General features: G+C 35.0%; 1 protein-coding gene across 1 annotated transcript in view; it reads right to left on the minus strand.

Moving 5' to 3' along the window:
- Positions 1-275: 275 nt before the first annotated feature.
- Positions 276-15,211, minus strand: part of GFRAL (GDNF family receptor alpha like) — a 58,875-nt gene continuing 43,939 nt past the window's right edge. The window contains exons 7-9 of the mRNA XM_059077156.1: positions 2,918-3,013; positions 2,763-2,832; positions 276-348 (exon numbers count right to left, since the gene is read on the minus strand). Of these exons, the coding sequence (XP_058933139.1) occupies positions 276-348; positions 2,763-2,832; positions 2,918-3,013 (239 nt within the window). The remainder of the gene's footprint in view (positions 349-2,762; positions 2,833-2,917; positions 3,014-15,211) is intronic.

The following is a 15,211-nucleotide window of genomic DNA, read 5'->3' on the forward strand; positions in this document are numbered from 1 at the left end:
TAGCTTAGAATAACACTTTTTTTTGCCTTCAAGGGTAATTCTGTAACTCTGTACTAGTGTCCAAAGATACCACTGTAAATTTATACTTGAATTTTTTCCTAAGAAAAAATAAATCTAACATCATTCCAATTATTATACTTTACATGAACATACTTAATGATCCAGTATCATTAAATCCATCCTAATATTTTCTTTGTTGACAATGGATAGGATATTCTGTTGATTGGCTACAAAGACTTGCTTTAAAGAAAGTGATTGTTAATGATTCGTGACTCTCAATGAATCATGAGTCCTCCAGGTATTTGAATTGGTGAAGGGTTTCTTGTTTTGACTTGATATTCTGAAGTTTCTATATAAAAGTAAAAGTAAAAGTTAACAATATGCTATTTTAAGGATTTTACAAATGTGTCTGTTCTTATTTTTTGGTTAGATTCTATGCCTGGAGGGGAAGATAATTAAGGTTTTGAATGTAAAGTTTCAAAAGTAGAATATTCTATGGTCTTTCTAAGTATCATGCACTTAACTATGATCTCCAAGTAACCATTTTCAAAAAGAAAAATAGTCTTTTTTCTCAAATATTTAAACTTTAATCATTGGTTTCGCTGCAAATTTCTTTGAAGATTTAGGGCTGTTTTAATTTAGCATAACATGGAGCAAATGCAAAATCCTTAATCTTTACTGCAGAAGGTATTCACATGGATTAGACTTGCTCACCAGGTGATTGGCAAGCGACCTGTTTTTTGAAGAAGGTATTATTGACCTCCAATGTGAGGTAACACAGGTTTTGTTGTTACTGATGCTTCTGTTTTGTTTTGTTCCTTCTTTCCATGCTGGCTTTTACTTTTGTCATTTCTTAACCCTGGGTCTGGATTTTTCAGATTACATGTAAGGATCAAATTTAAATTGCATGGAAAATAATTGATAACTAAATGTAATATAATAATAATGGTATAATATAATTATAACATATTACAATTTGATATTATAACTAATAAAATATTATAATATATAATATGAATGATTTGCTTTTAAATACATATTAGAGTCAATTCAAGATTTTTGCCTATAACTCTCCCATTGTCATCTAGTAAAGAAATATGTCTTTCTCTGTGGGCAAGAAAGGAGGTGAAATAATAGCTGATATATAGGAAATTTTGAATAGCCATATAGGCCTCATCTATCTGGGGCACAACAGTAATCTGTAAAAAAACCAAGGTTGCAGATGTGAACTTTATACATTAAGTGAGTGACTAAAAAATAAAGATTGAAAATCTTGAAGATTTTTGCTAAGCTAGAAAGTTTTTTGTGCTTCTCTCAAAGAATACCTCTGTGATGGAATATCTAGGCAGGCCCAGTAACTGAACCATGCTCACAAATATTTTAAACCAAATAAAGGAAAGTTTAATAAATTCCAAATGTTATTTTTCCCCCTTGAAACTGATTCTTATTTGTTGGCCTTTAAACTATATCTTGGAACTCAAAGAATATCTTTTCATACAAATACAACTTTTAAGGCCTTGGAGAGAAGCAGTATGTTTGTTATTGATATTGGTCAGCATTAAATTAAACAGTTAGAGGAGCTGGATCCAACAAGGGAATATGTTTAGCTGGGATTACTTTTAAAAATAAGTAAGTTTGAATGTCTGTAGATAGAGCACACACTCATCACGTGCCCAACTCCTTGGTACCACCATACACCTTCCCTACTAAATCTTGCACTTGATCTGTCTGGTCGTCAAAGCCTTGGAGTCTGAGGAACCACATGTGTACAAGCATCATCAGGTTTACTGACTCTTCTTCTCTGAGCATCATGAGGTCAGAGAAATGTCCACCACCTCTGCTATCCTCAGGCCTAATCTTACTGATAAGTATATTTTATGTGTATGTATATAATATATATGTATATACACACTTAATATATATATTTCTTCATTAACATTTACGATACTCAAATTATACCTCTGTGATGGAATATTTGTGTTCCATTTTGTATACAAAAATGTATACATTTGTATCATGAATAAGCAAATGAACAGCATTGATATTTAAATATGAGGGTTTTTTTAAAAAAATTAAAACTAAGCAACTGAACACCACTTTATATCTATATGTAAGTGTTATATAAGTAGAAATATTTTAAACCCTAGACATGTAGAAATCTAGAAGTTGATGTATCTCTAATCTGAGGTCTCACATTCACAATGAAGGCTGGCAAGGAAACAGAAGATTTGGAAAGAATGAATTAACATCAGCCAAAGTTAATACGTCTTTCTAAGGATACGAAGTGAGGCCTCGTTACATGTCTCATTTAATAACTACATGGTAAAATATGAATAAAGCTCATTAGCATATAAGAAATTAGAGTGAAGAGTAAATTTTCAGTTAGGTATAAAGTGCATGAAGTACACAGCAGGTCCATTATATGAGCTGATTAATCCTGCAAGTGATCTGATTAAGGAATGCAGCAAAGTTCAATCTGGATTTTGTAGGAAAACCAGGGAAATTATTGGGAGCCATTTCATTGGGAGAACAATGCATATGTGCTTATAAAATGCAACATGAAAGAATCCCTGTGATCACATTTACCTTACATATGAAGACAGAGTAACGTTTCCATGTACCCACCCTACGTTAAGAATGGTTTCCTAAGTCTTAATGGAGAAGCTTTCCTTCTCAGCCCTGGTAAGCTCTGCCATTGTGAAATGTGCTTTCACAGGGCTGGTCCCTTTCTAGCCCTTCCCTTCTGAGTTGCATCTACTTACCTCAGTTTGACCATCACCAAGAGAAGAATTCCACAGGTGACTGTCACGCACATGACAGCATAGATGACTTCTAGAAACAAAAGAGTTTTTTAATTACTGGATTTTTAGAGAGAATAAATACTAAAAATATTTTAGAGGATGGATTTTTCACTGACCATTGAAGGGGAAATGAAATCCACTGAGAGTTATTTCCTTTGCATGTTTTTCTTTATGCAATGCAATGTCTTTGACATTATGCAGGGTCAGAAAATCTGAAAGAAAGTAATGAAAATGAGATGAAAGTATTTAAAAGTCATGCACTATCTTTATCCTGTGAGGTGTAATTTGCTTTGTATTATAAGGCAACAATTTTTATTTCTATGACATTATCTTAATAAAATATGATAGATTTGGGTGAAATGGGGAGTACTTTTATTCAATTTTAACAGCTTTTTTTTTACCCTTTAATCAAATAATTTCATAATAGAAGTTGTGTGGTTGTTTTTTGTTTTTTGTTTTTTTCCCAAACCATGACTAGGAAAATGATTACATTTTATAAGACAGCTCATTGTACTTTATACATAGACTAGGAAAAAAAACCACACACAGTAATTTAAGGCTACCCATTGTGATACAGAAAAAGAGTCCTTCTTTACAAGAGCGATTGTTTGAATGTGCTTTTAACGATATCTCATTTCCCTAAGACCCACAGTATTTATGAATTCTTAAAGTACGTAAGGGAGACTCCCTAAACAAATCACACTGTTTGCCTCTCTACCTAGACACTTCAATATCCGGTTTTGCTATTTCCCCTATTCTGTCTCCCTTTTTTAGGAGACAGAATTCTGTCTCCCTTTTTCCCTTCACTTTCTATTGCTTGTACCTATTTTTGCCTTACCGAAGGGATCCTCTTGGCCATTCTGTGGCCCTTGTTTTCCCGAACATGTTTTCCTAAACACATTTCCACCCTCACTTCACAACTCATAAGACAAGAAGATGTAATCCATAGACTGATAGAACGATTTTAGGTGAATTTATTGATAACTTTGAAGTGAAATCATCACTAGTTTTAATTCAAGTCAACACATATATGAATGTCAAACATACCAATAACACAATAACCAATTTCTTTGATGATAATTGGTTCGGGTGGGTTTTGAGGCTTAAAAAAAAAGAGGTGAGAACAGATAAAGCCTCCACTTGAGAGAGGCTTTGCTATCTTTTATAGATGTTTCATGCATTTTGAGACCTGGAAATCTAAGTCTGAGTGGATAGTTTTTTGGGGAAGTGAGTGTATCAAATAGTGGGGTATTACATCCAATGACAAGAGTGACAAGAGGCTCTGAGCAGGAAAGGAGATGAGAAGGTATATTACCAACAATTCCATTCAGCCTCTCTCCACCCAGGCCTGATGTCAGAAGCCAGCTCCTTGGAAGCCAAGGTTTGAGATCTGTGCTGAGACTAATTGGTAGAAAGCACAGGAGCCAGACTGTTTCAGATCAGTAATAAAACTCTCAGGATGGGTCCAGGAGAAGCAGCCCAATACAAGAGCTAGAAAAGTAACTGAGGATTTTGTCATTGAAAACTCATTCTCAAGGAGTCTGACCTCCAACACAGTTAAGACATTTTTAGTTCAAGATTGTTTTAATTCCCAAATCATATATCAGATTATCCTATATTTATAAAAGTCTGACCTTCTTGGGAAGTGAAAAATCAAACTCTTCTGAATGTAAAGGCAATAGAGGTAGAGGTTGTGATTTTTTTTCACTTTTGTGGTTATAAAATAATTCTGTTATTCACTAGAAAGTCGGAATGGAAAAATCGAGCTATTTAAAATAATACCATTTTTATAACAGTGGTCCTTTTTTGGGGAAGAATTAATTTCAATCAAATTAAGCATACAGATTTTTAGTGAAGTAAGTGATCATAATCAGATCTGATATTTAAATACATTGGAATATTAAGAATAAATTATTTTGTTTCTTTTTAAATTTTATGGCATTTTGTGACATTTTAGGCAGATTCATGACCTAAAGGTAAATGTATATAATGTACCATGGCTGATTATGCAGTACATCTTGCCTAGTTAGGTATTACAACTCATTTTTGTATAGGAAAAAAGGTATGATTTTGACTAATTAGGCTATCTTTTAGATATGTAATTGCCTAAAGTAATTGTTAAACATTCACCTAGCAAGACTTAGAAAGAATTGTCTCATTCACTAAATTTCACTCACATGGAACTCATTAACAAAGTTATAATAGATCAATGACAGAAATGCTAGCTAATGATCCCAGTGAAAATTTTAATGTGACTAGCAGTCACTCCACAATCTTAAATATTGCACCCTAGGAGGATACCAAATATCAGTTAGAGAGATTAATGTTACAGAAGGTTTCTTGGCTACTGAAGCCCATTGGAGATTCTTTCCCACCTTTTATAAACAGTGAGATTTACTGTGTTTTATAACCATGAAATTAAAGTCGGCAGAGTTAATAACAAAACTCAGTCCCACACCATCTGCTATATTTATAGATAAACACTGTCAATGACTTGTTTATCTTAACTCCTACCCTAGAGGAATTAAACATCATTATGAACTATATTGTAAAATCCCTGTACATTTGACAGGAAATCAAGATTAATTTCAACCTTACAGTAAGAACAAATTTATATAATATTCTCCCCAAATGAGCTTCAGAGATGGGATCATTTTTCCTTTTTTCAAAAGCCTTGTACAGGGCTTCCCTGGTGGCGCAGTGGTTGAGAATCCGCCTGCCGATGCAGGAGACACGGGTTCGTGCCCTGGTCCGGGAAGATCCCACATGCCGCGGAGCAACTAAGCCCGTGAGCCATGGCCGCTGAGCCTGCGCGTCCGGAGCCTGTGCTCCGCAACGGGAGAGGCCACAACAGTGAGAGGCCCGCGTACTGCAAAAATTAAAAAAAAAAAAAAAAAAAGCCTTGTACAGCAGTGGCTGAGAGCTGATGCAGACCAAACCTCTACTTTGTATAATTTATATGAAGTGATAAATGCATTGTAAAAAATGTGGTAAATCAGACACAAAGTAATGATTTAAAAATAAATGTCAGAATTCTTGAAACAGAAATTAAACTTTGTACAAACTGCAAATCTCTAAACCTTCAATTAAAATTAAATAAAGCATAATCTAGAAGAGTCTCATTGGAGGAAAAATTTGATGAAAATGAACATTTTCATAGAATGGTTTTTAAGTATATTTTTGTAGCTGTCTTTTTTTAATGGAAATATAATTGATTTACAATGTTGTGTTAGTTTCAGGTCTACAGCAAAGTGATTCAGTTTTATATATATATATTCTTTTTGATATTCTTTTCCATTATAGGTTATTAAAAGATATTAAATATAGTTCCCTGTGCTATACAGTAGGTCCTTGTTGGTTATCTATTTTATATATAGTACTGTGTATATGTTAATTCCAAAATCCTAATTTATCCCTGTTAATGCACCTCATGGCATAATTAAAATTCTATTGTCGTCTTTCTAAGTTTAAATAAAAGAGCACAAATACCATGGCAACATCTTAGTGAGAATGAAAATTCAAGGATGATCTTCTTGGGTATCCCAGGGTAGGTTTTATTTATAATTTGGGTAATATTGTCTCATCTGAAGGTATGTAAATTAGAAGTGAGTTTTGAATTGTTTCACCTAATGATCAGGATTGAGATTCCATGTATCATGGACTCTTTTGATCATCAGTGTATGAAAACGTCCTGCTGAAGTGGATCTAAGGAGCATTGTTGCTGGGAAGAAGGGAAAACATATCAGCATCTACAAGTTTGAAAAACCAATACTTTAGTAATATGATAAATCAAGGTGTAAACACCTAACATGGATATAACATCATTGCTACTAAAATGTATGTAGTAAAAACTAAACCAACTAAATAATATGCTTTTCCTAAACAGTCATAGCATGCATCAATGAAGCATATTCTTTTATTTAGTTCACAAACTTCAAAGAAGATAAAAGCATGACTTAGGTTTATTTTCTTCCACTGTGGCTAAACACACTGTGGATGCCAGGGGATGGGGGAAGCAGAAACTTAGGGGTTATTAGTCAACGGGTATAAAGTTTCAGTGATGCAAGATGAATGAGTCCAGGAATCTACTGTACACCATAGTGCCTATCATTAACAATACTGAATGGTATGCTTACAATTTTTCTGAGAAGGTAGATCTTAGGTTAAGTGCTCAAATTATTACCAAATGCAAGTTCGTGTGCCTAACACACAGTGAGCCCAAACAAACTGAAACGTCGGAGTTTGGAGCAGAGAAAGGTTTATTGCAGGGCCCAGCAAGGAAAACGGGTGGCTCATACTCAAATTACCCTTAACTCCCTGCAGGGTTCCAGAAAAACATTTTAAAGGCCAGGTGACGGAAGGGGTTGCAGGGTATGTGATCAGCTCATGCGCAATTCTCTGACTGGTTGATATTGAGGCAACTAGGCAGTTAACATTATCAATCCTTAGGCATCAGAAGTTTCAGACTACATGCTCATGATCATCAAGTAGTTAATTTCTTCCATTTGGTGGTGGTTTAAGCATCTGAAAAACTCAGGAAATATGCATCAGATGCTAGGAGCTAAAGCAGAGGTTATGGGGGAGGGGTCTGTCTCAGGAAAGCCCCATAGGGTCCTGATCATTTACATTATCACACAAAATAATAATAGAGGATGGCAGGGAATCTTTGGAGGTGATGGATATGCTTATGGTATAGATTGTGGTGATGGTTTCATGGTGTATACTTATCTTCAAAGTCATCAAGCTGTATGCATTAAATATGTACAGCTTTCTGTATATCAAAAACAAAAACAAAACAAAACAAAAAAGCATATAAATGAATAAATATACCTTTAAGAATATTTGCCTAGATCTTTTGTCATGAGCCAAAAGCTCAGTGTTACTAAATGACTGCATTGACAAGCCTGGTTAACACTCTTTTATCTGTTGAATGACAGATTGTTGAATGACAGTGGTGTTCACATGTCTAATGGATTTGCTTGGTGATTATGGTGAGTTTCAACTGCACTACTAAAATATTTCAAATGTGCTATGTTTTTCTTAGTAGTTTCTGCAAATAATGAAATAGTAACTGAGATGGCAATTGGAATGCAAATTATACTATTTCTGAAAACTAACACTAGATTTGATCAATATCATATTATTGTTTTAGAAGTCCGTGTCTTAAAGCTTGAAAGTAAGAAAAAAATCTGTCCTCTGTAGTTTTGGGCTCATACAAAATAGATCTAAAGATATAGATCGAAAATAGGAATAGAATATTTGTGGTTAGGGTATATATCTGTAAATACGCAAGTGTGTATGTAGGGTAGAATTACAAAATCGGATGGGACTTCTTAGATTATTTTAGTCAAAATTTCAGTGCAGTGATCCATTCTGCCTCATTCTGGACTGTCATCACCATTCCAGGAATGAGCCGTTTAATACTTTTTACCCTTCTATTACTATTGATGGTCAGTTCTAATTAAAATAGGAATTAGCGTTCTAGGCTGTTCTTTTATCAACTCAAGATGATAAATCTACTTTCCTTTGTTGGTATCACTGCCTAGCTCTCTGGCTGCTACATGTATATGTGTGTTTGTGGGGATATATATATATATATATATATATATATATATATATATATATATATATATAGAGAGAGAGAGAGAGAGAGAGAGAGATGGGGATATAGATAGATAGATAGAGAGAGAGAGAGAGAGAGAGAGAGAGAGAGAGAGAGAGAGCACTGTCACTAGACCACACAGACCAATGCTTTCCAAACATTAATATGCATCTTCTGTTTATCTTAAAATGCCAATTTTGATTTGGTAGGTCTGGGATAATGCAGATTCTGAATCTCTTAAAGCTTCCTAGGTGATGATGATGATGCTGGCAGTATATATATTTTCATATATCTGTATACAGAATGGCAGAGAGAGATGCATGTACATACTCATGTAACATACAAAATGCTTTACTTCCATGTATATGGTGCTTAATACTTTACAAGGCACTTTGACAAACACTGTTTACATTTTATAACAACTAGCCACATAGGAATTACTAGCTCAACTTAAATAAACTCAGACTCAGAATAGCTGTCTTGTCCAAGATCACAGAATTGATAAATAGTGAAGATGTAATTTGTAGCAAAATTTTCTACCAAATATATATTTTTAAAAACGTTGTGGAGACCACAAAAGCATGTAAAACATTTTCAGCTTTTTCTAATGTGGCAGCCATATGGATTAGGAAATAGATTTAAAAAATAATAGGGACCAGTTGAATTTGATAGTGTTGTACAATAAGAAGCATTTAGTAGTATTATCTGATCACAAATCTCCATGATTTTATGTATATATAATATACATATATATAATTTTCTGTTGATGAAAATCACAATAGAAGACATAAAATCTAATAACTAAAGCATCTGAAATGCCTTACGTATACCTGTAGGATTTTTCAACTTGCACACACCTCTGAAATATGTTCATCATTTTCAATTTCAAATCAAATAAGTCAACCACTTGAACTCTGACACTTAACAGAAATATTTAAAAAAATGAATGCCACAATTTTCAAGGTGATATCTTAGACTATGATATCAATATGAGTCTATTTTCTGTTTTTACAGACATAGAGTTAGGACCATATGTAAAGCTTTCCAGAGTATTCACCTGGCAAAGGGCATACAAAGAATAATACACAAAAGAGCAGTGTAACTATTTTTTGTTGTTGCTGTAATGTATGTCTACATCAATACAACCTGAGTCTCAAATGAAAAATATAAAGTAATCCCACGGTTTAAATCTGCCTATATCTGGAATGAGTTCAATAGAAAAAAATGTGTTCCCAAAATTGAACAGTAATTTTTACTGTGAATTACATTCTAGGAGATCTTGAATTTTTACCTTGAATTATATAGGGAATCTTGTAATAAGACAAATGTAAGCTAAGAATGGGAATAATCTACACTATATTTTATCCATTTTAAAAATTTATGTTTTCATGTTTGGAGGTTTTTAACATACAGAATTTTTTTTTTAATGAAAAAGTATATATGACAATACCATTAATTGTCCAGATAGCTTTCTGATGTCTTTGTTTGGAACTGAATGATTCACTAGTGTCTACCTTTTTGGAAATATACAAGACTTTACCTGGCAGGTGTACACAATTTTTTTCATACACTGATGGAAAACACCAAGGAAAAGAGAGTTAAGGAAAAAATAAAGGGTAAAGATACATATTTGGAGAGTCTTCATAGTGATTTGGAATGATGAGGTGATTCAGAAAATTTTGTAAGTTCCCGAGTTTTAAAAGGAGAAAAAAAGTACGCAATTGTAGTATTTTTTCAAAGCACATACATTTGCAAATCTTCGGCCAAAAGTTGAATATCAAAGTATGAGATATACTGTTAATTCTTCTTAGCAACCTTCTTGAGAATAGACATCATATCCATCTAATTTACAGTATAACATGGATGACACAATGCCATGTCTATGCGATTGTCTGATGGTCAAAAAGTGTATATGAGCAAGTTTCATGTCTGAAATAACACATCTGTCCCTGTGCAGTGACATACATTTTGAAATATATAACTACATCATGTTTAGTTCTTTCTCATCTTTAACTGACATTAGCCAAGGGTCTTCACATTAATCACATATTTTTCACATATTATCACCACTTCTTAAAATTTAAATTCAGTGTCACAACTGCCATGCATATTGTTGCCCAATCAACAAAAATCTGTTAAGAAACTATTTCACCTGGTGATTAATTCTAGCAGTCAAGTTTTTTCATTGATGTGCAAAGAGTAAGCATCTTGGTCATAGGATGAGGAGAATTTTGAGAATTTCTCTGAGCTTCAGTTTTCTCATTTGTAAAATGAGACTAGTAATACCTATGTTTGCAAGATTTTTGTGACTAAAAAATAATATTAAAATTAATATTAAAATAACAGAACTCTTGGGAACTTCCATGAGAAGAAATATGCACAGGCGGGGAGGAAGGGAAGTGAAACAGGGATAAGAGAAGGGGTTCCTTTCATGGTTCTTTTTCTCCTTTCCTTTTCCCTTTCTTCCTTTCTCCCTAGTCCCCTTTCCTTAGAAAGATCTCCCGAGGTCAATTGACTGAAGTAAAACCTTCTGTCATTTTCTATTTCAGAAACCTGATTCTAGGTAGACACAGTAAAGTCCAGGTTTGTTAGAAGAGGCAGAGTTTTCTAAGCTGTTCCATGAAACACTAGTTCTGCAGAATACTTTTATGTGCTAGAAAAATCAGAGCCCGTAAGTAGACAACTTTGTAAAATTCTAGGTAAGACAAAATAAACTATGTGCTTTTTTGCTGCAAGTATATATATACTATACTGTGGGGAACACTTTACCTACATTTTTTTTCTTCATGGGTTATATCTGGGAATCTATTTAAAAATCTTGCAAAACAGGGGCATATGTGACTTAGAGACAAATATTTATGTATTTGGGTGGGCATAAATATTTATTAAGGATTCTTATTTGTACTTAGTCAATGGAAGTTCAGAGAACACCATATGAACAATATTTTGTGCCCATCAATGTAGCTCTAATTTATAATCTTTCCCTCTATTAAGCACACATATTCACAAGCACCTAACACCATAATTTCTCTTGTTCTCTACTCCTGGGAGTCAAGCAAAATTTTCACCCAGTGGTTTGGGAGATGTCTGACCTCCCAAACGCTACTCTTATTGCCTCTTGGAGTGGTTGGCGTGATGCAACATTAATTCCCGGTTTGCTGCTAGTTAATCTGCTATTCTTCAATTTCTCAACTTGTCCTCATGGGATATGGAGAATTTAGAATCTGCTCTCTACTTTGGAGAGCCATTCCAGCAGAGCTAAGAGTTCATGGATCATATATACCTAGTCACCTATAAATGTCCACAGGACCATGGGACAGAAACCAGAATATTTGGACCCAAGTAAAGATTTTCCAGTTGAGTAATTATTTCCTACTTCAAAGCTAGCACCATGACAATCAACATGGGATACATTTGTGGGATGGTATGTGACCCTGTTCTCACGAAGTTCTCAATGGAATTTTGGGTAAGGTGAATAACGTGATTCAAGCTCAGTGGGAATTGATAAGGGACACCTAGGGGAAAGGTACGCATTTGATGAATGGTGGGAAATAAAGCTGATTTACATTTTGGGTGTCCTTGAAAATTGGATGAAGGTGTTCAGATGTGGGAGAGATGAAAGCAGGGGCAATGGAGAGCACACAGAAATAACAAGATCAAGTCAAAGTTCGAGAATTAGTCTATCCATGATGGGGAGATCTAATAAAGAAGCTACAGCAATAGTTTAGGCATGGGAAGATGAAAACTAAAAATAGGTGGGAGAAGTTGGAGTAGAGAAGAGAGGAAGTGTAAGGGCATATTTAAAACAAAGAGCTTTCTGTTGGAAAGCAGAATGCTCAGAAAGCCCAGTAGCAGAAGCATCAGAATCAGGTCTGGATTCTGCCTCCCTCCAGAGCTGGAGGCAACTTACTGGTCCTCTGTTCCCTTAGCTTTAAAATCGGATAATGCCAACCACAAAATTTAATTAAAAATTACATGTGGCAATATATAACGAGAGTTTGGAACTGTGCTTGGCACAAAGTAAGTGCTCAATATATTACGTCATTTTAAAATATTACATAATTTAGAGTTTTATTTGATATTAAAAATGCAAAGTTAAATCAAAGATGACCCTTAGGTTCTTGAAACAACACGATGTATTGGAATAAATTTGGCATGAAAGTTGAAAGAGTCATAGAGGAGAGAACTGCAACGTTTACCTCTCTACTTTTCGACTTGACTGCTCATAGCAAAGAACCCTGGTTTTGGAACCAGAACTCCATCACCATCTTAGTTGAGTCATCCACTGGCTGCAGTAGCCTCGGACAAGTTAGTTTAACCTCTGAGCCTCATGCTGCTCACATGTAGAAAGGGAGTTGAGATAGATTGTATTATATATTTATTTATTTTTAAGATTGAAGTATAGTTGACTTACAAAGTTGTGTTAGTTTCAGGTGTACAGCAAAGTGATTCAGTCATATATATATATACATATATGTATATATTCTTTTTCAGTTTTTTTCCACTATAGGTTATTACAAGATACTGAATATAGTTCCCTTTGCTATACAGTAGGGCTTTGTTGTTTATCCACTTTATATATAGTAGTGTGTATCTGTTAATGCCAAACTCCTTATTTATCCCTCCCCCCAGATTGTATTATTTTGTAGAAGGATTCACTCCTCTTTCACTGTAATGAATTAAACTCCTACCACCCAATGCCATGTGGCTTAGAGAACCACCTTCTGTGAGAAGAGTCTTTTACTGCCCCGTGCTGTTGGGCTTGACCTTGACTTGAGTTAGTCAAAAATATGAGCAGTTGAAGCTTCCCTTGTGGCACAGTGCTTGGGAATCCACCTGCTAATGCAGGGGACATGGGTTCGATCCCTGGTCTGGGAAGATCCCACATACTGTGGAGCACCTAAGCCTGTGTGCCACAACTACTGAGTCTGTGCTCTAAAGCCCATGAGCCACAGCTACTGAGCCTGCGTGCCACAACTACTGAAGCCTGTGCACCTAGAGTCTGTGCTTTGCAGCCCGAGAAGCCACCACAATGGGAAGACTACACACCTCAGTGAAGAGTAGCCCCCACTCGCTGCAACTAGAGAAAGCCCATGCACAGTAACAAAGACCCAATGTGGCCAAAAATAAATAAATAAATAAATAATAAATACATTTATTTTAAAAAAAGATGAGCAGCAATGATGTATGTTATGTTCAAGCAGAAGTCTGAGTGATTCCGTCACATAGTTTTTATTTCTACCACAAAAATGTCATGTTCCAAAGAATGGCCATGCCTTTAGCCTAAGTCTAGAAATGGGGAGCAGAACCTCAGCTGTCAACACAGAGCTGCCTACATGTGGCATAACCTAGAAATCAGTCTTTGGGTTTGTAAGTCACTGAAGCTTGGAGATTGTATGTAACTGCCTAACCCTGCAAAAGCTGACTAATTCAGGGGTACTAATGTACCACAAATGAAAATTGTTGACAAATGGTAGCTTCTTAATTAATATTACCTCTTTTTCTTCTCTCCTCTCTTGTAACTTTCAATTAAATAGTAGGTAGAGGGAGGAAAAAAAGTGAAAAAAAAGGTTAAAGAAAGGTGAGAAAGGAGGAGAGGTCACTTGGAGAAAGGTGGTGAGACCATTGAAGAATGGTCTTCATTTTGGGGATGAGAATGTTTTTCTCTGTTTTGGGGGAAATATGGGGCCATGGGATGTATAGTCATGCAGTCTCTCCTTATCTTTCGTGCACCAATACTAATGTCACATTCACCTTATTCTTAAAAATAAGTATGAGATGCAATATCATTATCTCTACTGGAGCGGGGCATTGGTGGTATAGCGGGGCGTTGGTGGTATAGTGGTGAGCATAGCTGCCTTCCATTATCTTTACTGGGATTAAATTATACCCAAACCAAATAGGGCCCCATTATTTTTATTCCTAAACTCCTTTGACTTGCATTACAACACAAGATAGTAGGACTTTGTTAATATGGATTTTCCAGCTGTTTCTTCGCATTAAATAATCCCACAAAGACATAATGAGAATTGAAAATAAAGAGAGGCTATGAGTAAATACAGACAATATAGTGAGGAGCAATATGGCATTGTGGAAAGAGGCCAGCCTTTGGCTTAAGCCACAGACTCAAGTCCTTGCTCTAAAATTTGCTAAATGTGTGACTGGAGGTACTTAAACAAAAAAACTCTTCTGTACCCACTTTCCTATTCTATTCGATGAGGATAATAACATTTATTGACTTGTTGTGAGGATTAAGTGAGACAAGACATATAAAGTATATTGCAGAGGGCCCGCATAGAACCTATAATTTTTTTTTAATTTGAAAAGTACTTTTCGATTGTGGTCGCATATAAGCATTAACTATGGAGCATTTAAAATTAGATTCCTTGGCCTTATCACTATAGGTTTTGATTTAATAGGTCAAGGGAGAAGAGAGAATTAAAGTACTAGACATTCTTAATTTCAAAATCTCTCTAGATGCTTTCAGTGTTATGGTCAGGATAGAGAACCGTTGGTAGAGAGTAGAAAACACATGGTTTTGGAGGTGAAAGAAACAGATCATATTGTAAATCACACTATTGTGAGCTATTTGAATAGAAGTTGTTAGAGAGGAAGAGAGGAAGAGGTTGGAGAATTATGTTTTTTAATAGACACGGCTTTGAAAAAAAATCAAGAATGGGTGGGCATGATGAGATACAGGGATAGTCACTGCCAAGCCAATTTTACCAATGGAAGACAACTTTATTTGGATCAGTAAGAGATCTTACCACCTCACAAGTTCCCTTTCAGCTACCTGGCAGCATGAAAA

This window comes from Kogia breviceps, chromosome 10 (genome assembly GCF_026419965.1).
Source record: "Kogia breviceps isolate mKogBre1 chromosome 10, mKogBre1 haplotype 1, whole genome shotgun sequence".
NCBI classification, from domain to species: Eukaryota; Metazoa; Chordata; class Mammalia; order Artiodactyla; family Physeteridae; genus Kogia; species Kogia breviceps.